This window comes from Pteropus vampyrus, unplaced genomic scaffold (genome assembly GCF_000151845.1).
Source record: "Pteropus vampyrus isolate Shadow unplaced genomic scaffold, Pvam_2.0 Scaffold113, whole genome shotgun sequence".
Classification (NCBI taxonomy): domain Eukaryota; kingdom Metazoa; phylum Chordata; class Mammalia; order Chiroptera; family Pteropodidae; genus Pteropus; species Pteropus vampyrus.
Window position 1 is genome coordinate 393,072 of NW_011888894.1, and position 23,349 is coordinate 416,420.

The following is a 23,349-nucleotide window of genomic DNA, read 5'->3' on the forward strand; positions in this document are numbered from 1 at the left end:
GACATTTCATAATGATAAAACGGCCAGCCAATTCATCAAGAAGATATTACAACTTAAATGTGTCTGCAAAACTGACAGAGCTGAAAAGATAAATAGACAGATTCACAATTATAGTTGGTTATTTTAACATTCCTTTCAGTAACTGATAAAACAAGTAGACAGAATATCAGTAAAGATATAGAAGACTGGGAAAACAATAGCAAATAACTTAAGTGACATAGGACATTTCACCACCAACAGCAGCGTTTTTTCCCCAGTGCTCATGGAACATTCACTAGGCTAGAGCATGTTCTAGCTCTCAATAAATTTAAAATAAGTAAAATTATATTGACTATGTTTGCCATCTACAACAGAAATAAATTTGAAATCAGTAAGAGACACATTTATGTAATATACTCTACTTGGGCCTTTATCATTGTTTTTGATTAAGATGTGCATTGTGTGTGTGTGTGGTTTCCTGCTTAGTGTTCATTGAGCTTCTTGGAAATGTAGATTTATAGTTTTCATCAATTCAAAAAATCAAGTTCCATGGGGCAGGCAGAAGTGAGACCAGGAGCCGTAATAAAGGAAATGTCTACACTAGAGGTCAGGCTAGAAGGTTAAGGAAGCAGAGGAACAGGTACACAGAAAAAGGGAGCAATTTATAGGGTGGCTTTACGTTCTCTCCGCGTAGTTTTTACTTGCTTCACTAGATCAATTTCTGTGTCTGAACTTTCTCTATTTCAGAATGAAATAACTCACGTGAAATAACTAGAGAAAGATAAAATTCGACACACCAAAATGTAAGCCGGGGAGTATTACTCAGGAAGCAAAAGCAAAAGAGAACGTTGGTATGAAAGGACAGCTCTCTTTCACAGGATATATTTCTTTGAAGGAGTTTATAAGATTTCTATGCATTTGTCTTAATTGTGTTTGTGTCTTTGTATAAAAAACAATGATATCTCCCATTTTATAAATGATGATCAGATACATCCTGGCCCAGTGAAACATATGGAAAAAAACATATTAAAGAACACTGTAGTGCGAATATGGAATTTTCATGAATTCTTACTAGATCTACATTACTCTATGACCCACTCTGTAATAGCAAAAATATAAAAAAATAAAATCGAAACAGACTAAATCTTCAACAACAGGAGAATGGACAAATAAATTGTGGTATACTCCTAAAATGGAATATTGTGGAATAATTAAAAGTGTAAATTACCTCCACCCGCATTACATTAAAAAAGCTTCACATAATATTGAACCAAATAAGCAAGTTGCAAAAGAATGAAAAGCATGTGATATGATAGAAAGTTTCAAAATACATAAAATAATATAATATATTTCTTGTTGTATGTATCTTTATCATAATAGTATTTAAATTTTTTTATAATTTTTTTTCAATTATAGTTGACTTTCAATATTATTTTTTATTAGTTTCAGGTATGCAGCATAGTGCTTAGACATTTATATAATGTATGAAGTGATCCCCCCAATTTGTACCCACTTGGCACCATACGTAGTTATTACAATATTATTCTCTATATTTTCTATGCTGTATTTTATATCCCTGTGACTACTTTGTAACTACCAATTTGTACTTCTTAATCCTGTCACCTTTTTCCCCCAGTTCCTGAACACCTCCTCCCATCTGGCAACCATCAGTTTGTACTCTATGAGTCTGTTTCTGTTTTGTTTGTTTATTTTGTTCTTTAGATTCCACATATAAGTGAAATCATATTGGATAAAGAAGTTGTGATACATATATAGACTGGAGTATTACTTAGCCATAAAAAAAAAATGGTATCTTACCATTTGTGACAACATGGATGGACCTAGAGGGTATTATACTAAGTGACATAAATCAGAGAAAGAGAAATATCATAATAGTGTTTTTAAAATACAAGTGGTATTCCCAACACCAATAATGGTCACCTGTTGAGAGAGGGAGGAAAATGATTAAGGAGGTCACACATTACAAATTACATTTGTAATGTTTAGTGGATAAATGTGTTCATAATATAATTCTATATATCTTTCTGTCTGGCTGAAATATTTCATAATTTCAAAAAAGAAGGACAAACTGACTGATTTGAAAACTCAGATTTTTTAAGACCCATGTCATCTTGTTTTTCAGAATAGATAGTGATGAAAAATCACTAACAAATAAATAATAAAAATAAAATGGATATATAGCTGGAAAAAAAAGTGGACATATCTTCTATGATGTATGTCTTAGACCCGACACTAAGGTGTTATTCACTCAGTATAAAGTGTTTGACTACTCCAGAGAAGATAGTAAGATATTAATTTTAATATCAATATTTTAAAAATTACCTTAGAATTTATGTTCATAAACCTCAGTGTTCATTTTCGAAGAAAACAAAATTCATCCTTTTATTTTTTTCAGGAAATCTTTTTCACTGTTTTCATTTTATATATGTTAAATTATAAAGCAGTGAAGACTGGTCTCTAGATAAGTTAGGAATTATTGTTTACAGGTATTTTTTTAGGTTGTGATTGTTTGAAATTAATTTTCTCTGAAAAGATTTCTTCTTGGTTGAATTAAGATTTTGAATATTGTTTATCTGTTGTTGATTTTGAAAAAAAGTGCTTCTTGAATAAAGAGCTGGGCTGTATGAATTTTAACCTAGTGTTATAGCTATGTGACCAATCATGATGAAACTAATATTTAAGACGATTGCCGTCAGGTGCTATTAGTTGCAATATTATTTGAATGCAAGAGTATTCTGAAGAAGAAAACCTTAAAGACAGAAAGAGATTTGACTTGGGGTGGTAAACAGAATGCAATATACATATGATGTGTTATTGAATTGTACACTTGAAACATATATAATTTTATTAACCAGTGCTGCCCCAATTTAATTTTTAAAAAAATTAAATAAAAATGATTTTATTTTGTTGGAATTTCATTTTAAATCATTAACGTTATGATTTACACTCTTGTATTTCAGGGAAAGGTGGCTCAGACAGCATGTATGTCAGCTTGCAAGCATTTAGCCACATCCTTGATGCAACTTTTGCTGGAAGCTGAAGTAAGGCAGCTCACCTTGGGAGCTTTACAGCAGTTCAACTTGGATGTCAGAGAATGTGAACGTAAGACAGTGAACCATTCCTTTGCTTGTTTGTTTTCCCTGCATACTCACTTCTGTGAAAAACATTTCTGAGTCCATGGGGTCTTTGGTCCTGATGAAGTCAAAGAATACCTAGATGACAGAACTAACTTGCAGGACTTCTGTCATTAAGGAATTTGAGCACCTAAATGTGCCTATGTCCAAATGTAGAACAGAGAAGATCCCTGGCCACAAGGAAGTTTGCAATCTAGGGTGCGATATAAGGCAGATGTGCATTTAACAGACACCAAAGAAAACCAAAGAAGCCCAAAGACTTCAAAAGAGTGCATCTCCTTTTTATGTTATATTTTACAACTATTTTTACATCTTATTTGCAAACACTTCTTAGTCTAAAGAACAAATTGTGTGTGCATTTATCAGTCAGAAATGCTTCTATTATAGGTAGAAACAGAAAACCTTAAAGTAGTTTAAACACTTAGGTTTTTTTTTTTTTTTTCTCTTAGGCAATGAGTTACTGAATTGATTTAGTTGCTCAGTGATGTCATCCAGGAATCAGGCATTTTTGTTCCCTCTCCTCTGCCATACTTAGAGTGTGGACTTCTGTTTCTCATCTGTATTATAATCAAAAGAGACTCACATTCAAGACAGGAAAAAGGGTCCAGCCTCACCTATTCCTTTTACTAAGAAAATAACAGTATTTTCAAGAGACCTCTAACAGACTTTCCTGTATGTCTCATTGGTCAGAATACTCTAAGGGAGGTTAGATTATCTGGGAAAGAGATAGTGAAGCATTATTATTGACATAGTCGATTCATCATGAATCATTCACTTGGAGTTGAACACAAAATTCGGCTTCGGTTAGGAAAGAAGAAGGAAGGATTGAAGAGTGTCGTGATGTTCATTGTGCTGTCAGTGAAAAACGAAAACGAACCAAAATTATATGACTCCTGGAATTTTTTTCTGATTCTAAGAAAATAAAAATAGTGAAAAATTCTATGAGTCTGCTAGCACTTCTGCCCCACCTTTTTATTTTTATTTTTATTGGTTTCCCTTGTTTGACTTTGATGGCTAGAAATTGGAGTTTTATTGGCTATGCTATTTTTAATGAATTAATTAATTGAGACTTCCAGTTCTAGCCATCACAGAATAACAGGTATCAAAGTCACTCTTCTTTCATAAACAGTGGTAAAACTGGATAAATGTATGAAGCAACTCTTTTTGAGCATTGGATAACAGACAGCACAAGGCTACGATCCTTTAGAGAGGAGAGTTTGTCATTTACTCTCATTTTCTGTCTAGGGGCACTATCCAAACAGCAGCAGAGGAAAGTCGATCCCAAATACAAAGCACTGTACCACACAGAAAAAGAGAATAGCATGTAAGGCTGGTGAGACAGCTAGGATTTGTGCAGCAAGATACTAAAGAACAGGGAGTTGTTTAGAGAAGTAGCTCCAGAAATCTGCATTGGAGAGTCCTTGAGTCTGATCAAAAACTGAGTTGCCATGTGCAGGGTGAAGCTTCGTGAGGTTTGGCAGAGAATAGCCACTGAGGATCTGTGAGCTGAATAAGAGTGCCAGAGGTTACAGAGTGCTAGGAGACACTGGAATTCTGACCAGTCAGGGTGGAGAGACCAGCTAAACATCTAGTACACTCAATAAGACCCCAAAACGTCAGGCCTTAAGAGCGCTACTTAAGCTCTAGAGTGAGTACTAATCTTGATCCATCCTAATAAAGCCTAATAACAAGACTTAACAGGATAAGAGAAATCTGCCAATAAAATAACTCCCTGCTAAAACAAAACTTAACAGTCTTTGAGGAGGAACACACACACACACAAATTCCAGACTCCCAACCACACAGTATCCACAATTTCTCAGCAAAAAGCTGTAATTTGACATGAAAAGAAACAGGAAAATGTGACCCATAACGAGGAAAAAAAACAGACAGCCCGACGGATAACACAAATGTTGAAAATAACAGACAGGTCCTTTAGCAACCTGAATATAAATACACTCAATAATTTAAAGGAAAAGATGGGCATAATGCATGACTGTAGCTGAAATTTTTTCAAGGCTTGATAAAAAGTATTAATCTACTGACTCAAAAAGCTCAACAAATCTTTAGCAGGAAAAACACAAAGCTATACCCGGGCACATTATGGTCAGATTGCTAAAAATAAACAATGACAAAAGAGAAAATCTTAAAAACAGCAAAAAAAAAAAAAAAGATATTACATATTGAAGAGTAATGATAAGAATTACTGCTAACTTCCTATCAGAAACACTGCAGTGAAAACCAGAAGACAGTAGAACAGCTTTAAAGTACTGAAGGGGTATGTGTGTGTGTGTGTGTGTGTGTGTGTGTGTGTGTGTGTGTGTGTGTGTTGGGGCGGGGGGTGGAGGGGCAGTCAATCTAAAACTCTTTATCTTGTGAAAAATTTCCTTTAAAAATAAAGGTAAAAGAAAAACATTTGCAAATAAACAAGTTCATAAAATTTGTCACCAGAAGGTCAACATCACAACACATGTAAAATAAAAGACAGTTTTTCGAAATGAAGGGAAATGATAGCAGATGTCAGCTCAGATCTACAGTGTAACTACATTGTTCAAAGATGTCTACAATAGTATCTCCTTTTCCACAACTTTTTCTAGAATCTTGAAACTACCTTATTAAGAAATGACATCTAATTCCCCTTTCTTTGAATCTGGCAAGCCTGTGACTTGATCGTAACCAACAGCATATGGCAAAAGTAGCCTTTGTGACTTCTGTTGCTAGATCATAAAAGCTATGCAGCCTCCATCTCCTTAACTGCTGTGTAAGAAATCCAACAACCCTGAGGCCCCCATGCTGTGAAGATGCCTAAACCAGCTCTTATGGAGAAACCAAGTGGAGAAACGCTGACATCTGACATTTAAAATTTTCTGTTGTCGATACTGTATTTTGTTGTATTCCTTTAAATAGTATCAGGTTTTGTTTTGACCTGCATTTCCATTATTTAAATTGGTTGAATCCTTTCAAGACTTGCTTTTACGTTTATAGTGGGTCCAGAGCAGCCTTTTGTCTAGGTCTTATTTAAACCCAAATTTAAAACAATGCCCTCTGCAAGATTCTCTATCGCCATGCCCAGGTATCTGGAGATTTTTCAATTCTGGCTAGTGGGAACACAAAGTATGCTCAGATCTAAAAGAAGCTCCATTTCTGGTGGTTTTTTCCCTGGACTTGGGTAGTTTTTTCCAGTATGTGTGCAGACTAGAACTCTGCCAAATACTGAGTGGCACCCTTCTGTCGTTTTCCTGAGTACCCTCCTTTGTAGCCTTTTCCTCTCTGGTACTTGGCCCTGCAAATACTAGTTGTCTCAGCATTCTGGACTGCAATCTCTGACTTATCGACTCAGACTACCTATATTTTGTTTGGGTTCCCTGCCTTTGCCCGTTTTGCATCACAGCTGGGAACCTGCCTCTAGGCATGCTCACCTGGTTTGTTTTCCATCTTTTATGGATCACAGCCCTGCATTGACTGTTGTCTAATAACTAGAACCATTCTTTCGGGTGCTTTGTTCAGTTTTCCACGTTTTTGTTTGTTCGTTTTTTGTTTGTTTGTTTGTTTGTTTTTAATGCAGTGGGAATATGAGTCCTCTATTACTCCATCATGACCAGTAGCAGAATAAAGTAAACTTCTTTTCAAGATTATATTTAAATTTTATTTTTTTATAGAAGTAATACCTGCTCTTTGTGGAAATTTTTTGGGAAAACAGAAAGGTACAAAAAGAAAATAAAAACCACCATTATCTCATTGTTCAGAAATAAGTACAATTCCAGAGATTATATCCAGACATGATAATATCCAGCAGCCACAGAATTGTTTCAAGAAGTCATCCACCAGATTCTTTGCATCTAGTTAGCCAAAATTGTTTTACATGCCTCTGTCTTAACCAATTATTTACCAGGAAAATGAAAACATAATGATTGGCTACAATCAATATTGATTCTTGATGTTGAGTTTGAAGTCATTTTTTCTGAGTTTTGATGAAAGAGGAGAACCTCATTCTGACATAAAGAAGAGGGAGGAAGGGACTTTGGAGTAGGCAACCAACAAATATCTGGTTAAACCACAGTCTGATGAATGATTGGGAATGACTACATTACTGCATTTTTGATAGAGCTGAAAGTTAAAGAGAGATGGGTGGAAATAAAGCTAAATATATGAGTTTCGGAGAGGAGGAGTGATGGCCTAGGAGAAGCACCGATGAGTAGGGAAAATGCCCATCTTATTGCCTGATTCTGAAGTACATTTTATATAGAAGAATGAGCAGCTTCTACTTGAGAGAACTATAGGTGAATTAGTATCCTTAGCAGAGAGCCAGCTTTCAGTTAATACTAAGAGGTAGAGAGATCATTTAATGAAAAGGTGGAAACATAATAGAATTTGTTAACCTTGCAAAAGGAGTTCCAGAGAGCTAGTATCTTATCTAAAAAGCCATTTAATATTTGTAATAATCTTCAGACTTAAGATCAGCTTGAAGCTAATATTTGTAAGGCATAACAATGCCTTCAATAAACTTCTTACTAACTGAAATTTTTTCTAATATGTTGTGGAGCCACTAAGTTTCATCGATTTAGAATTTAATGTTTCATTTCTGATTGGCAGTAATTTGTCTGTCAAGAAACTTTCCATGGACATTTATTTTACTTTAAAAGAAAGAATTCTATTCTATGTCTTTTGCTATACCATCCCCCTTATTTCTTTCCCTTTAGATGCTCAGTGGTCTATAAAAAATCTTAAAGAAATGATACATAAGATTCAAGTAACTATACAGAGGCGTATAAAAGCAGCCCCAAATGACAAGATAATTAACGCTTACATCCTTCTACCCAGTGGTGTGTGCGTGAGGTATTTTCCCTATTGTGTGAGTCCTTGGAAGAACTGCATAGGTCTTGAAAGAAATCAAACTCTGGACATGATAGAATGTGAGTGTACCTTGAGTATTTGACTCTAAGGCCTGGCCTGCCACTTCCTTAGATCCCAAATACATAGCGAATTCTATGCATTACCATGAGCCTGAGATATTCAGCTGGTATAGTGTAGTCAATAAGAACAGACTTTAGAGTCAGCTCGACTAAATAGATTCACATCACCATTTACTTTTAGTGTGACTATGTGTATATTATTTAACCTCTCATAGCTGACCCCATTTATGAAATAGAAATAAAGATAGTACATAATATTACAGGGATGGAGTTGGAATTAAGTAAGGTAATGCATGAAAGGGCTTATTTCATGGCTCGACAAAACACTGAATATGCAGTAAATAGTAGCTTTTCCTGTTGTTTTCATTATCATCATCATTAGCAGCAGCAGCAACAGGAGTTCATAAATATTTAGCAACTTTAAGAAGGTCTTTTGCAAACCACTCAAACCTTTGTCAATAGTTTGTGAATTGGTTAGATTTGGAGATGCCCTTTTATTTAGTATGAGAAATTAAGTTTTGCTACTTGGTAGTTGTCTGTCGAACTTCTGTGGTTGTCCCAAAAGGTATGATACAGAAGTAATGATTTTCTAATTCTCAGCTTGATGCTTTTGCAAGAAATCAATTAACTCTACTGTTTACTAGAAATGGTAACTACTGCTTGAGGCAGCATTATCTAATAGGAGTGATGTTGCTGGGCAACTGTCTACTGACAAGCTTCCAAACCTTTAAGGGGGAGGTTATTAGGAATTTAGGAGATGTGAAAAAAATATTTCTTTCTCTTAAAAATTGACAATGACCTCTGGTTATTTCTGCTTTGCATGGATTTCGTCTTATAAGACATTTGTTTGTTTGTCTTATATTTAGTTTTGGATATTGGAACACAAAATCTTGGCAGAGAAGCTGGATTTTAAATACTAGCAGGTCTCGAATTTGGACCTCTCTATCATTCATGCATGAGGATGTTCAGTCTATGTCTGGATTTGTCATTTCCCAAGTTTTCTCTTTATATATGCAAAATAAGAGCATCTAGATTCACATTCCAGCTCAACCACTTGTTAACAGTATTAATTCAGTAATCTGTTTATTCAACAAATATATATAGAGGCCATACTCTGGACAAAGTACCATGCTGGAGGCTGGAGATAAAATAGGAAACATGGATTTTAAATAGGAGAGAGACTTAGATTTGTGTTTTTAGAAGGAACTCTGCAATTTATCAGGAGCCTGAGTCCATTTATAAGGCTGTTGCAGTAATCCATGATAGAGATGATTTGGGAGCTTCGGCATATTTCTACGTGGTAATTTAAGCCATGGGAATGGATGACTTAACTCATTTAACCTCCTTGAGTCCATCCATAAATTGGAAGTACTAATTTCTGTTATAGTTGTCTCACAGTATTGTTTTGATGTCAAATGAGATAATATATATAAAATTATTTGTAAACAGCCATGAAAATTTTATTTATTATAATTACATTTCTTAATCCATATGCTTTTATGTGTTTTCTTATTTCCCACTTCCATTGTCACATGGCTTATAATGTTAAGTGTTTTCGGTTTTTAGTTATCTGCTCAGATCCCTAAATTATTCAGAAGATTAGTATATTAAAAATATAACAAGCCATATCTAGGGGATATTTGGTCGCAAGGAAATGCAGCAGCAACTGCATCTTTTACATTTAGTTTAATCCAGCATTTCCCAGGACCCGTTAGTCTTTGCACAGAATAAACTGGGTCCCTGAACAGGAAGGTGACGGGACGCATCTTGCCAAATTCTCTCAGTTCTTCGATGGTAGAGTTCTGGCCTATGTTTCCTGTTTTGGAAAGGAACAAGGGCTCCAAAGCCTTGTGTTTCACCTTTCTTGCCATAATAGCCCTGACTTTACAGGTCAGGAAATCAATGTGGAGAATCTGCCTAAACTCGGGATTTAGGGAAACAACCTAAGAGTAAATGTGTGATCGTACTGAGCCCTGTATGATATGATAGTGGTAGAACACTGTCATTACTTAACCTTCACAAGCCCCCCCTCTCACTGAGAGATCAAGTAGTTTTCTGCATCCCTAAAAAATTAGTTTTAACTCAGAGTCAGAACCCAGTAGTTCCTAAAACATTTGAGCATTTCCATCTCTTTGTATATATTCACTAAAATAAATGGCTGCAAGTCCCCTTGTGTTATAGCAGGCTCTCCTTGACTCAAGTATGAGATATTTTAGCGAATGTTAACCAGGCAGACCTTAATAGGCTTACTTACAGTTTTGCCACTGGGGCATCTGAATTAAAGAATATAAAGTGATCTCCCTGAACCTTAAGTACCAGGCCCAAACAACTGCCAATTGGGATAACTATAATCACTTATTTTGATTTTCTACATTACTTGAGCTCAGCTATCCTTGACTCTCTAGTTCCATAAAGTTAATAATCCACCTTTGGTCACTCCCCATGAGAGTCTCTCTTAGGGCTTCAGGCATTCTTTTACCAATCTCTTCCTGATGTGAGGGAGAGAAGAGAAGAGAGTCCTCAGGACCCTGGTGAGAAACATACGGAAAGCATATGTGACAGATCCATACTATCATTCTTCTCTTGCAGCCTTTGAAGTTTATATTATGCAAAGAGAATTCTGGCTCTTAAATAACAGCTAAGCCAGCACTAACTCCAAATCTGCATCAGCCAACCAGGCAAACTGTTAAAGTAACTACTAGCTAGTACATTAAATCAAGCTTCTCAAGCAAGATACCCTATAGTAATTAATTTGTCAATCAAGATTATGTTTAGTCGTCCTTGAATAAGTAGTGCAAAATGCAGAGCCACAGTTTTCCTTGTTTTTGCTGAGGTTCATAGGAAACTCTTACATTTCCTTCTGGATATAATTCTTTTCTTCCCTACTCTTATTGAGCATATCACCCTTAAGCCCATGTTGTTTAGATCCTAGTCACAGGACAGGATTCAATAAGGGATGGACCATAGCAGAGCAGAGCGCTACTCTCCTCTGGCAAGGGAGATACAAAAGAAAGCATTCTGGAGAAGGGATCACGGTTCCACCATTTCTCTCAGTGTCCTTGCATTTATCAAGGAAATATGATGAGATTATGAAGACAGCTGGTGTATCAGTTCATACCTGAAAGATCAGTTTATACACTTGATTTTCAGTTCACTCTGCTATCCAGCTGTAGACAGAGGGGGATTACTGCACTAGAGCTTTACAGGGGCTCTAGGTTTTCTTGGATTCTTGAGCTGCACATTCTAGCAAGGACGAGACTTTGCCCCATTTTTATTATAAGTTGCCCAGCATTGTTAAAAGCTTTCACATGACTCATATTATTCAATTTTTTAAAAAAATTGATCAATGGCAGCACAACCTAGTTCTCCAAAGCTTCACCCTCAGTGGGAACTTGTTCCCAGATGACTTAAGATAATACTTTAATTATGAGCTTGGCTGCCACATTCCATAGACTGCTGACTTCCCATCCTGGGAAATGATGGGAAGTTTCAATGCCCTGTTTCTGCCATTACCTACTAACCAATTCCAAACATTCAACTTTTACTCTAAAGTCTTTTGTTTGTCAGCTTGATCTCTAATAATCTGTCTTAATTAAAGTATGTCTATTTGTAAGGAACAAAAATCTATTCAAACCAGTTCAAGGATAAAGGAGGGCTTATTTTAAATACCTTGATTTCGTAGTATCCAAAAAAAGGTAAACAGGAGATCAGTTAGATCAGGGATCATAACTGTTTTGTTCATTCCTGTCTCCTTAGCACCTAGCACAATGCCTGACCTTTAATAAATAATAAATAGTTATTGAATGAATAAAAATTACTCAATTAGCAACTCGGTTTATAGATCTTTCAGCTCTGAGGATGAGGCAGAAATAGGAAGTAGCTTGGGATGGATGTCATGTGATGTGAATAGCAAGACAACCTGGGATGTAGTTGGACTCCTAAGGATTACTCTCTTAGGATGATATACAACTCATAAGTCAATGATTGGCAACTTTAGTTCATATATTCCATTCTATGGATTATAAAGCCATCTTTGCCCCCAACAGTTCTCAATATATCAACTGTAGAGTGTGTAATTAAAATTGTGAGTGATAGAAACAGATAGATTGGCCTTTGAAACCAGGATCTTCATTTTAGTAATTTGTGCATCCTCTTAACCTCAGTTCCTTTATTTGTAAAATGAAGTTATAGTTGTACCTGTCTTATAGACATGTGATTAAGTGAGTAATTACAATAACTGTTAGCTGCCATCCTCATTGTCTCTGTCATTGTCATCATCCTCATCAGCAGGAGTACTGGGCTGAAAGTCAGGAGACATGTATTATGACCTCAGAATTGCACCACTGGCTATATGGTCTTGGGAATTCTTGAAACCTCTTTGTGCTTTGCACTTCTCATCTATTAAATGAAAATGTTGGGCTAGGTGATTTTTCTGAATTTCTATCTAGTTCCAAGATATTTAAGATTAATCATAGGAGGGAAGATGGTGTAGATATTTTTATGTCTTTGGGGAGTTGTTATAGAAATTAAACGAAATAATGCATATGAAATTTTTTATAGATTCTAGTATGTACGTAAATGTAAGAATCAGTAAGTGTTAAATATGTTTATCATTGTTTTTATTATAGTTAAGTGTGATGTCATATTTTCCAGGGGACTTATACTCAGAGTATATGGAGGCAGAAAGCAGGCTTTGAGTGATTGCTATCAGAGGCTCTTGTAAATTCATTGACAATTGGAATAAGGTATTGACTTTAAATAAATAGATGGCCAGATATTTCTCCAGCAAAATGGGTTTATTCAGGAACAACAAAGAATTGCAATTCAGGACATGCAGTCCAATGGTGAACTAGATGCAAATCCAGGGAAACAAAAGAGAGGAATGCTCTTTTAAGGACTTGAGAGGGGCTGTTGTAAACAAAATGTCTATTGGAGGAGACTAAAAGTTTGAAGATAATGACTTTTCATTGGCTGAACTGTCACTGGGAAAGAAGGAATCTTTTCTTCTTCCTGCTGGTTTCACTTACTGTGGGAGAGTAGTCTCTTCCGGTTGGGGTCAGTAGTGTTGTTGAGTGGCATGTGTGGGAGTTCTTTCTTCTAGCCTCCCAAATTCATTTTAAATGATGTTTCTTTATTAATTTTCATATAGGTCAAAAAATTCTTCTCAGTTTAATTTTCTATATAATCTTTAAGATAGAATTGTCTCAGAGTCTGCTTTACACTTTTTGCTTTTGAATAATATTGGTTTAGGAAGAAAGTCAAGCCGTCTAATCAAGACCTAAAGGATTATATTATCCTGTAGAGATGTCATTGTAGTTGTGGGTAAAATCAGAGTTGCCGTGATGAAAACGTAGTAGGTAAGCAATCGAGGAGACAAAAGAGTATTAATACATTTCTTTTGGACACTTGGTTATCAGGGCATGAGTACTGGTAGAAATAGATTTAAAGAGGATAAGCTAGCTCTCTGTAAAATTAAGTAAATCTCGGAAACCTTATATCATTGTAGCAAATGGCACCATTTCATACTAAGATTTTCTTGTGAAAAGTTTGGTATTTACTTTCCAATCAAAGTGTATTTTATCTAACGGACACTTTTCAGATTGTATCATAAACATTTGATACCTCTTCAAATCTTAAAAGGAGAGCCATCTAAAGATTTAAGGTTTGAAGAGAGACAAATGGAAGAAGTTTGAGCTTATTAAAATTTTAAACCTGATCTCCCTAGGTTATATGAACATAACAGATGCCTCTTTTGTTAGAGTATATATAGTGCTTAAAGATGAAAATTGCCTATGGCTAGACTACTGAAGACATTTTGTGTATTTCAGTATCATTGATTTCAGATCCCTTAGCTTCTATCCTCAGCCTCATCTTTCTGAATTATAATTTTAAAACAAGCTTTCCCTTTCTGTCTTCTTACATCTGAGAAACATTAAAGAAGATTGATGATTGACTTCAAGCTTGTATGCAGAAAAACAAACTTGTATCCTATAATTTGCAGTGCTCTGCACATGTGAAAATCTAAGGATAATTAGTTGTTATTGCTTTAATATGATGAAGACAACTTGTTCCATGAGACATGTTCCATGGCTAATGAATTTTGTCTTTTGGTTGATTGACTGGTTAATGGAATCAGAAAATTATTTTATGTCTCTTCTTTACAATAATATTTTCATTCTCTTCTGGGAATATGTAGAGATTTAGGTAGCCAGTCTTTATTAGAGCACATCTCTCTTTATTCATTTTAACATTTGTTTACCCCATTTTTCAATTTTGTTCTATATTCTTGTTTTTGATTCTCATTGTGTTTCAATATTTGCAGTAAAATTTGCAGATTTGCAAGGGAGAATCATTAAGTTGGTAATTGCATATATATATATATATATATATGTATACGTATATATATGTGTGTGTATATATATACATACACACAGAGTAATCAACAGTTCAGTCATTTTATCATTCTTGTTTTCTCTGTAAGACCTGGAATACTGTAGAATTGTATACAAGAAATGAGATTTAAAACTCAAATGTAGCGAGAATTTGTAGTTTGAAAAATGTCTGGTATCATTTTCTCAGGCCCCTAGCTTACAGTCAACCTATCCAAAAGCTTCTTTGGAAACTTATGGATTATACGGCTTTCTCTCTTTCCCACTTCCCAGGCCCTTACCAGTTCTTTTTAAAAGCACGATTGAGCTTGGCTTCTCAGATCTAAAATAGTGTAGGAAGAGCACAAACTGCAAATATCTTCCTTCCATCAGAAATAGTTACTACAAAAGCCCTACTTTGTTTGCTGTTGTCTTCCCACGCCTACAAGGTTTTGCGTCGTAGGTGCTATGCTATTATAATGTGTCTTTCTTAGCTATGGAGAACTCATAAAGAAGGCTTCCCTTCCATCAAAATGGCCATGTCACTTCTCTTTGACTATGGATGATGGACCCTGCACCCTCTAGAAAGGTTTTTCTCAGACATGGGTCAGTGAGTAGTGCCTACTCAGCAGTTTTTTCAGTTTATGGCTAAATTTCCTTGAATTCCAGAAGATAAGACATCATTGTCTCTCTGAGCCCGTTGCCAGACACCCGGTCATTTGATAGTAGGTGTTGCCAACCTGAGCAGTGAGGGCAGGCAACCTGCTCTTCCTCACCATGGCCTAAGATGCCATCCTTGTCAAGCGAATGGAGATGGATCATGCTGCTCTAACCTTGCTATACATCACTGTCAAGCCCTGCTATTGGCTTCCAGAGATTGGCCAGCACAGACAAAGTACTTTTTCTGGTAGCAAATGATACCTTGGATTGTTTGTGGGACATATTAGTGATAAAGGAGTACAAAGGACCTGCTACATGAAGGATCGTGATTCCCATTTAAGCTTCTTTTTCTGTGGCAGACTTTCCCAATACCCTAGATTCTGTCCGGCTGTTTGGTAAATGTGGTTCTTATCTCATCTCTAAATAAGAACAGTGTCTGATTCCTCTTTGAAATTGTGTAGATTTTTCTTCTTGGTTTTATTTCAAGGGATACTTGGGAGTGGGGTGAGGGTGGCAGCAAGGATTTAACTTAAACAGCTGGTAATTTCCAAAGGCCATTTTCTTGCTTCATGGTTTCAAAAGGGAGAGGACCAGTTTTCTTTAAAGTGATATTCCAGAGTTGGTGATCCTTCCCGCTTTCTCTGCATTTTCTACTTTGGCTGCTTCAGGTTTTATGCTTTGTTTTTTCTCAACTTTATACACTTTGGAAGTTCCAGGAACCAGAAACATTAAGAAACACCATTTCAAAGGAGAAAAAGTCAAAAATATATTGTGTTTATCGCTACTTTCTTGTCACTTTACCCAGACTTGGTAAAACAGATTTCTTACGGTTAAAGGAGGGTATCATAGCAATTTCTTAATCTTCAAATCCTTTTTACTGTTTCTTTACAAGAAACTTTAGAAAAAAATTATTAAAAATTTTTTTAAAATCCTCATGGTTTGCTAGAAAACACCCAGAAACATTTTCATGGAGAAATGACCCTGTAGAAACAACAGTTCGTCTTAATCATCGTAAACCAGAGACCTCACCATTTGCCCCATAGCAATGTATGGCCATCTCTTTCTGTTGTATCAACTAGCTACAAACAAACATCACCTCAGCTGATGATTATTTTATTAGCACTGCTGCGTCATTTCATCAAACCATTTGCACCTCCCTTTCACTCACACAGGCCAAAATCCTAATGTTTATAATAAGCCTGAGTCTCCCAACAATATCAGATGCATTTACTGCTTTGCTTGTCTCCAAGTGTTTACATTGGGGCATTATATACATTTCATATTTTCTTTGGCCCTCGTTTCATGTCTTTGGGGCTGAGGCCAGTAAACTATTTATTTTAATTGGGCCATTTTATAGGGTGTAAACCAGGAAATAATTTTAAATACCATGTCTATTTAGAAATTATTTTAATTGTTGAAAGTTGGCTGACTTCTCAGGTCTGCAAGTAGTTCCCATAACATTCTCATCCATCTACTACTGCCTTTAGGTGGCACAACACTTTCTACTTCTCAAAAAATTGATGAAAGTCCTAATTTTTATAAGACATTAAAAAAAAATGCATGCCTTTCCATCATTTCATGCTTTAACTTTTCAGCATTTCATAGATTCTGATTTGAGTTCTGCTGTTTTAATTAAATCATCTATCTAGTCTACTTTCAGTATTACCTATTTTAAAAATACTCTTTTTCTCTTACTCTATTTTACATAAGAGAGAGAGAGAGAGAGAGAGAGAGAGAGAGAGAGAGAGAGAGAACCAAGAATCACCTTAGCATTCTCAAATTTCGTATTTTAAGATTGGAATTTGGAAAATACCGTTGCTGACACTTCCATTTAGAAATGCTGGTTTCCAGACACCAGTGAATTAAAATGTGTAGAATTTTAAGTCTTGCTATAATGTTCTATAATGGCAGTTGACTGTATTTTACTTATATTTTCCACTCCTTTCCTGAGAGAAGGTGGTATGTACAGTCACTTGTGGGATAATGTATACTAGGGTGAGTCAATTGAGGCCATGTTGTCTTTAGTTGCTAAGTAGCTGTGAATTTGGACAATGCATTTACTCTCTTTCTAAATCTTTTTTTCTCATCTGTTATATGTGAGTGGGTTACACTAGGATGTCCAATAGGACTGCATGGCTAGGAGTTAGCCATGCAAGTGGAATGAGGAACGTTGCAAAGGGTCTTCTGACAAAGACAGGTATTTGTATAAATTCTGGAAGGAAATAAAGAACAGGGTATATTAGGGAACTAAAACTAGTTCATTATGACTGGAGAATAGGGTGAAAAGAAGTGAGGATAGCCAAAAGGAAATGATGCAAGACTTATTAAGAAGTATGTACAGTTGGCGCTTGAATGATATGAATTTAAACTGCGCAGGTCCACATATATGCAGATTTTTTTTTCAATAAATACCTGTACTGTTTTCAATCTATGGTTGGGGGTCCATAGATGTGGAGCGCCAACTGTATACCTTGGTATATGCTCTTTCTTGTAGAAGACTTGAGCATCCTCAGATTTTGGTATCTGCAGGGGTCCCAGAATCAAACCCCTGCCTGTACTGAGAGACAACTAAGTTTGGGGAGGTCAGAAGTTATATGCAGGTTTTGACTGTATGGGGTCCAAGCACCTAACCCCCACATTATTCAAGGGTCAACTGTACTTTAGTCTAAGTACACAGGGAGTTGTTATATGTTTTAAGCATGAGAGTGACATGATCATTTTCTGCTTTAGAAAAATCATTGTGGCAAAAGTGTGAAAAATGCATAGGAGAAGGGAGAGACTAGATGTAGAAACTAGTTAGGAATAGTGTTGCCAGATGCAAACCAGGACTCCAAGTTAAATTTGAATTTCAGGGGAAAAAAAGAATTTTAGGTAAGTAATTTTTTAGTATAAATATGTCCCATATACTGAATGGTACATGCAAATGTCAGGTAAGATAAGGCCTGAAAAAGTGTTGCTTTAGTAAGAAGGAAGCCAAAGCAGATTTTGGAGAGAGTACTTTTAGTGGAAGTAGGGTGGTAGAAACCATACTGCAGAGAGATGAGGAATGAATGAAGATAAAGAAATTGAATCGGGGCTTGTAAGCAACTCCTTCAGAAATTGACTAAGAAAAGGAAAGAAGGGTTATTTATTTCATAGTCTCTGAGAATGTCACTGGTTCTTTTTCATTATGTTGCCATTATTAAGCCTCAAGATTTGGAACTGTTTAATTGCAAATAACATCAAACATTTCATATAATGTTTTATTCATATAACTAAGAATTTTATTCATATAACTAAGAATAAAAGAAAAATGATTCTTACTTTATTTTCTTTATAGGCATCAGTAAAGTTGGCCGAGTAATATTTCTCTTCTTCCTGTCTTTCTCTGCCCTTTCCTTCTCATGATGTCCCTTCCTGGAGAAATTCATGTCTCCTTAGTTTTTTACCAGATCTCAGCGGTCAGACTGCTAAAGGCCTGCTCTTCCCCTCTGACTCACTGGAATCTCTTTGTCAGCTGTCTACCTGTCAGTAGATGGAAACAAGGTGTAGTAGCTTAAGCTCCTGCCCCAGCAATTAACCAGGGAAAAGAGTGAGATTCCCTACTCTCCCTTAGAAAAGCATTTTTGAGGGCTTTCAACAAGGACCATTTTAAAGACAGGAGTGCTTTTAATTCCTGAGATGCTCATTTATCTCTTATACCTCCTAGCACTTAAGAAATTCCTTTAAAAGTGCTAGTTTACCATGGAAAGAAGTTGTTGATGTACCTTAAGAAACCAGTTATTTTCATTTCCTTTTCCTCCAGCTAACCTAAATTCTCTTTAAACACTCATCTCTCCCTCTCTTAGCAGTGCGGATAAGGTAAAATGCTTGCAGCTTCCTCCAGAGCTCCTGCATGTCTGAAGTCAATTCCTTGACCCCTTACCTTATAACTGCCAGCTTGAGGTCTCAGGTTTCACTGACAGTCTCCTCTTCTCCTTTTTTTTTGTTTTTGTTTTTGTTTGTTTGTTTTTTTAAGGGTGAAAAAAGAAAAGAGAAAACATACCCCAAACTGATCTGTTAGTGGCAAAGTTTATATTCCCTAGTAAGATGGATCCTAAGTTTACAGCTTGACCTCTGAAAATTCATTAGCCTGTGGAACCAGAATAGCAGACCAGTGTTTATGTTGATATTGATCTAATGCAACCATTTCACATGGATGTTGAATCACTGTTTGAATATTTTATATTAAAATTTCATTGGAGTGGGGGATTCTCAGCTAACACTAGAACAGTGTCATGAAGCAAAGAAGCGAAGCTAGAAAATGTTAGCTTTCCCCAGGCAAGATATGTAGAACTTTGTACTTTGCCATATCAAAAATAATCTCTAATAATGAAGACTTGTTTTAATTTAATATCTTTAAATTTTTGATTCATCGAAGAAGTGGTCATATGGGGAAAAATGTATATTATTATTTTAAAGTATCCAATTCTAGGTTTCATATTGATTATGGTATAAGACATATATGGCTATAGCCTAGATATTAAAATGGACCCAATAACAAGTTAAATTGCACTTCATCTGAATTAGACCTTGTGTTCCAACAATGATTCTCAGATACCAACTGGGTGTCCTACAATTCAATCCCATTCTAACACCAACTACCCAGAATTAGTGCAGACTCCACATGTTAAGGGTCAGTCCCACAATATGGCCCCTCATCAGATATCAGCCAAGTCTTACGTGTCCTCAAACCACTCATACTTTTTCCTAGCTGACTATAGACTCAGAGCTCCCCACACTCCCTTTGGGTTCAATAATTCATTAGAAGAAGTCACAGAGTTCACTAAAAGTGCTGTACCTATGATTGGTTTTATTATAAAGGCTATAACTCAGGAATAGTCAACTGGAAAAGATGCATAGGACCAAGTCCTAGGGAAAAGGTGGGCAACACAGTTTCCATATCTTCTCCCTATGGAATCCAGGCATGTCACCCTCCCAGCATATCAGCGTGTTCACCATTCAGGAAGATTCAGTGAACTTCAGTGTCCAATTTTTATACAAGATTTCATTACATAGGTATGACTCAATAAATAATTGGTTATATGATCAAACTTAATCTCCACTCTCTAACCCCTCCGTGGAGATTGGGGATGGGGCTGAAAGTTTAAACCTGATAATCAAAGCCTTGGTCATTCTGGCTTGTCCAGCCCCTCCTTTAAAACTAAGGGCCTGCCTTCAGTCACCTTGTTAGCATAAACTTAGATATGGTCCAAAGGAGCTCATTATGAATAGCAAAAGACACTCCTATTGCTCAGGAACTTCCAAGGGAATTTGAAACTCTACTCCGAGCTGGGGACAGTGACCAGATTCATATTTTTTATTATATCTCAAACTTCAAGAATAGATTTGATTCAGTTACATGGCTTTAAGTAAGTAAAATATTACCTTCATTTTATAGCAGAGACATCTGGCACTAAGAGTTTATATGATTGGCACCAGAACACATAAGTATATTCTAGAAAGGGTTGCAATCCCAGTTACCTTAGTTAATGATATGTCCATTTTCTGTGGACATAAGCTTAGACTATGAGACCCAGTTTTCCTAGGAAATTGTGAGACTGTCCATGAAATGTGTACCAAGGAAACATTATCTACTGTCAGTTTAGAAAAAGTTGTATTGATGTTTTAAAAAATCTAGCTTGTCAATTTAGGAAACATCCCATGTGGAACCTACCTTAATTATTTCTCTGACTTGGAGCTTTTTTCATAGTGTGGAATGATATAGCTCAACCTCATTCAAGAGTCCTGAGAGTGAGTCTTGATATTTTTTCTTTTAATGGTCAGCATTTATTTTATATTGTACACTTATGTAACATTTTGCATTTATAGATCAAGATTGTTAGTCACCACTGGCTGTGGAAACCAAAGCAAAGAGCTTTGTTCAGAAACTTACATGCCAATCAACTGTCATCATTTTAAAAAAATTTACTGCTTTCTAAAAATGATCTGATGTTTTCAACAGAAAAAATTGAAAAATAAATAAATTAGATATAAGAAAGAGATAATGGGATGAAGAGAAAAAAGGTAAGAATACTAGCATAAGGATTAATAGGTGATATAAAAATTTACTAACAGGCATGGTGAAGAATATACAAAACATACAGCTCTCTCAGAGGGTGAAAGTTTTAAAATATGAGCTGAATAAAGCCATTGTATAGTATCATGGACATGTGCTTTAATACTAATTTTATAGCCAATATAAACATAGATTGTTTAGATTGTTTTGAATTTAGGGAGTGCTCTTTCTTTGTCATTTCAAAATCTGGAGTCATTCTTCACACATTTCATTTTGGTTTACATTCATTACAATCAACATCATCTAAAGCTATACTGTCGAATTCTATAGCTACCAGCCACAGTGGCCATGAGCATTTGAAATGCAGCAAGTCAGAAGTGAGATATGTTGTAAGTGTAAAATACCTATTGGATTTTGAAAAAAACTTGTGAGTAATTTTTAAAATATTAATTCATGTTGAAAGTAAAATATTTTAGATATATTGGGTCACATAAGATATATTATTAATTTAAAATTTTTCCTTTTTTCTTTTTTTAATGTGCCAACTAGAAATTCTAAAATTACACATGTGGCTTGCATTTCTGTTTGGACAGTGCTTTTCCAAGAGAATTGATTTTCACTGTTATGTTAAATGCCCTTTCTCAGTGTAAAATTTCAGATAGCTATAGCTTTGTGTATGTATTCATACAGCAGAATAATCAATGCTGAACAAACACATGGATGAAATTAAGTCCTTAAAAGCATAGTAAAAATATCAAGGATATAAAGTTACTCCTTCAGAATACCAGTCTTTCTCATCTCTTAGGAAATCCATTCCTTTCATGGCATATCCTCAGCTTTCCTAGAGATTATGCACAGAAGTACTGCCGATTGCTAATTGGGAGAGGCTTCTTTTCAGCATAATTTTAAAAAATCTATTATGAAATTGGCCCTTATTTTGCAAAATTATAAGGCATTTGGGAACTTCAGAGGGAAATTATGACTATACACAAATCTATATATTTTTATGATTTTATTATTCCCTAACTAAATGGAAAAGTATATTTATTATGTATATAAAAGAATATGTAAAATGAATATTTGTTTTTAGACATTCTAGGTGGATGATGAATTTTGAGAGGGATTAGATTCTAACCAGTTCATGGACTTAACCTTTGTAGCCTTAATTCATCTGTAAAAGTCCTCAGTAATAACAAATGCTCCCTTCAGCTTTAGGATTCTAGATTGTGGACTCAAGTCCTAGGACATACTTTACTTTTTTTGTGGGGGGGTTGGCGGGGGGAGGCATTATTTTTCTGTGGCTTATTAAGGGAAAGTGCAATGCCATTGGCATGACATTGCTCTACGACTTGTTATGGTCTTGACTTTCTTTAACCTTCTTCCTCTGTGAAGAATCACACAATGCAAAAGTCACTGTTTAGTGAATGCAGTGGAAGTATTGTTATCTGTCATTTAGAATATTATTTTGTAGTCAAAGAGCAGCACATATTTCTATGTAGGCATCCAATGCCCCCTGTACTCCATGAAACAGTAGGAATTCATATTATCTCCATCTTAGGTCTTGAACAGAATCGTTTTCTCTTCTGTTTTACTAGATTCATCCAACTAATTTCATTAAACTGTTTGCTGATTCTTATGTCAGGCAAAACATAGAAATCAACTTCTCCCACTTTCTAGGTTTATTCCTCATAAGGCAGCTTCTTCAGGTACTGTCATTGACACCAGTCACTGCAAGTGCCTGGACCTTCACTTCCTCTCAGTGGTACTGTACAAAGGACAGCCAGATAGTGATTGTTTGGCCTGTTTACTTAGGAGCAGCATGAAAGTTCCTTCATGCTTGTGACCATTTCCTAGCTTATAGGATGATTAAATCCTTATTACTTAAAAAGCCATGTCTATCTGTCTTAGTTTTCAATTGTCTTTCAGAGCAAAAGGAGCTTGGAGAATTGAACTTGGAGAATTAAATTTTAAAAACTGGAGTACTGGTTTGGCATTTGAGTTTATCAGTATTAATCAGATTTCTCTCACAGAAACTTTGAGAATAAGTTTAAGTTAGCCCGTATTTTTCTCTGTCCTTCTTCAGGTGGGAAGTTTATTGAATTATATATTTAATGTAAAAGCAAAGAATCATTTACATCACAGAGTAATGCCCTAGATACTTAAAGGTAGCTATTTTTTTATGTAAAATATTCATAAAAGCACACTTTTACGGATATAGTCAGTTGAGTCTCCAAGGA

The 23,349-nt window shown here is 35.6% G+C and overlaps 1 protein-coding gene across 1 annotated transcript in view; it reads left to right on the top strand.

The window, feature by feature from the left end:
* EXOC6B (exocyst complex component 6B) overlaps positions 1–23,349 on the top strand; it is a 543,568-nt gene that overhangs the window by 366,639 nt on the left and 153,580 nt on the right. The window contains exon 19 of the mRNA XM_011365544.2: positions 2,961–3,102. Within this exon, the coding sequence (XP_011363846.1) occupies positions 2,961–3,102 (142 nt within the window). The remainder of the gene's footprint in view (positions 1–2,960; positions 3,103–23,349) is intronic.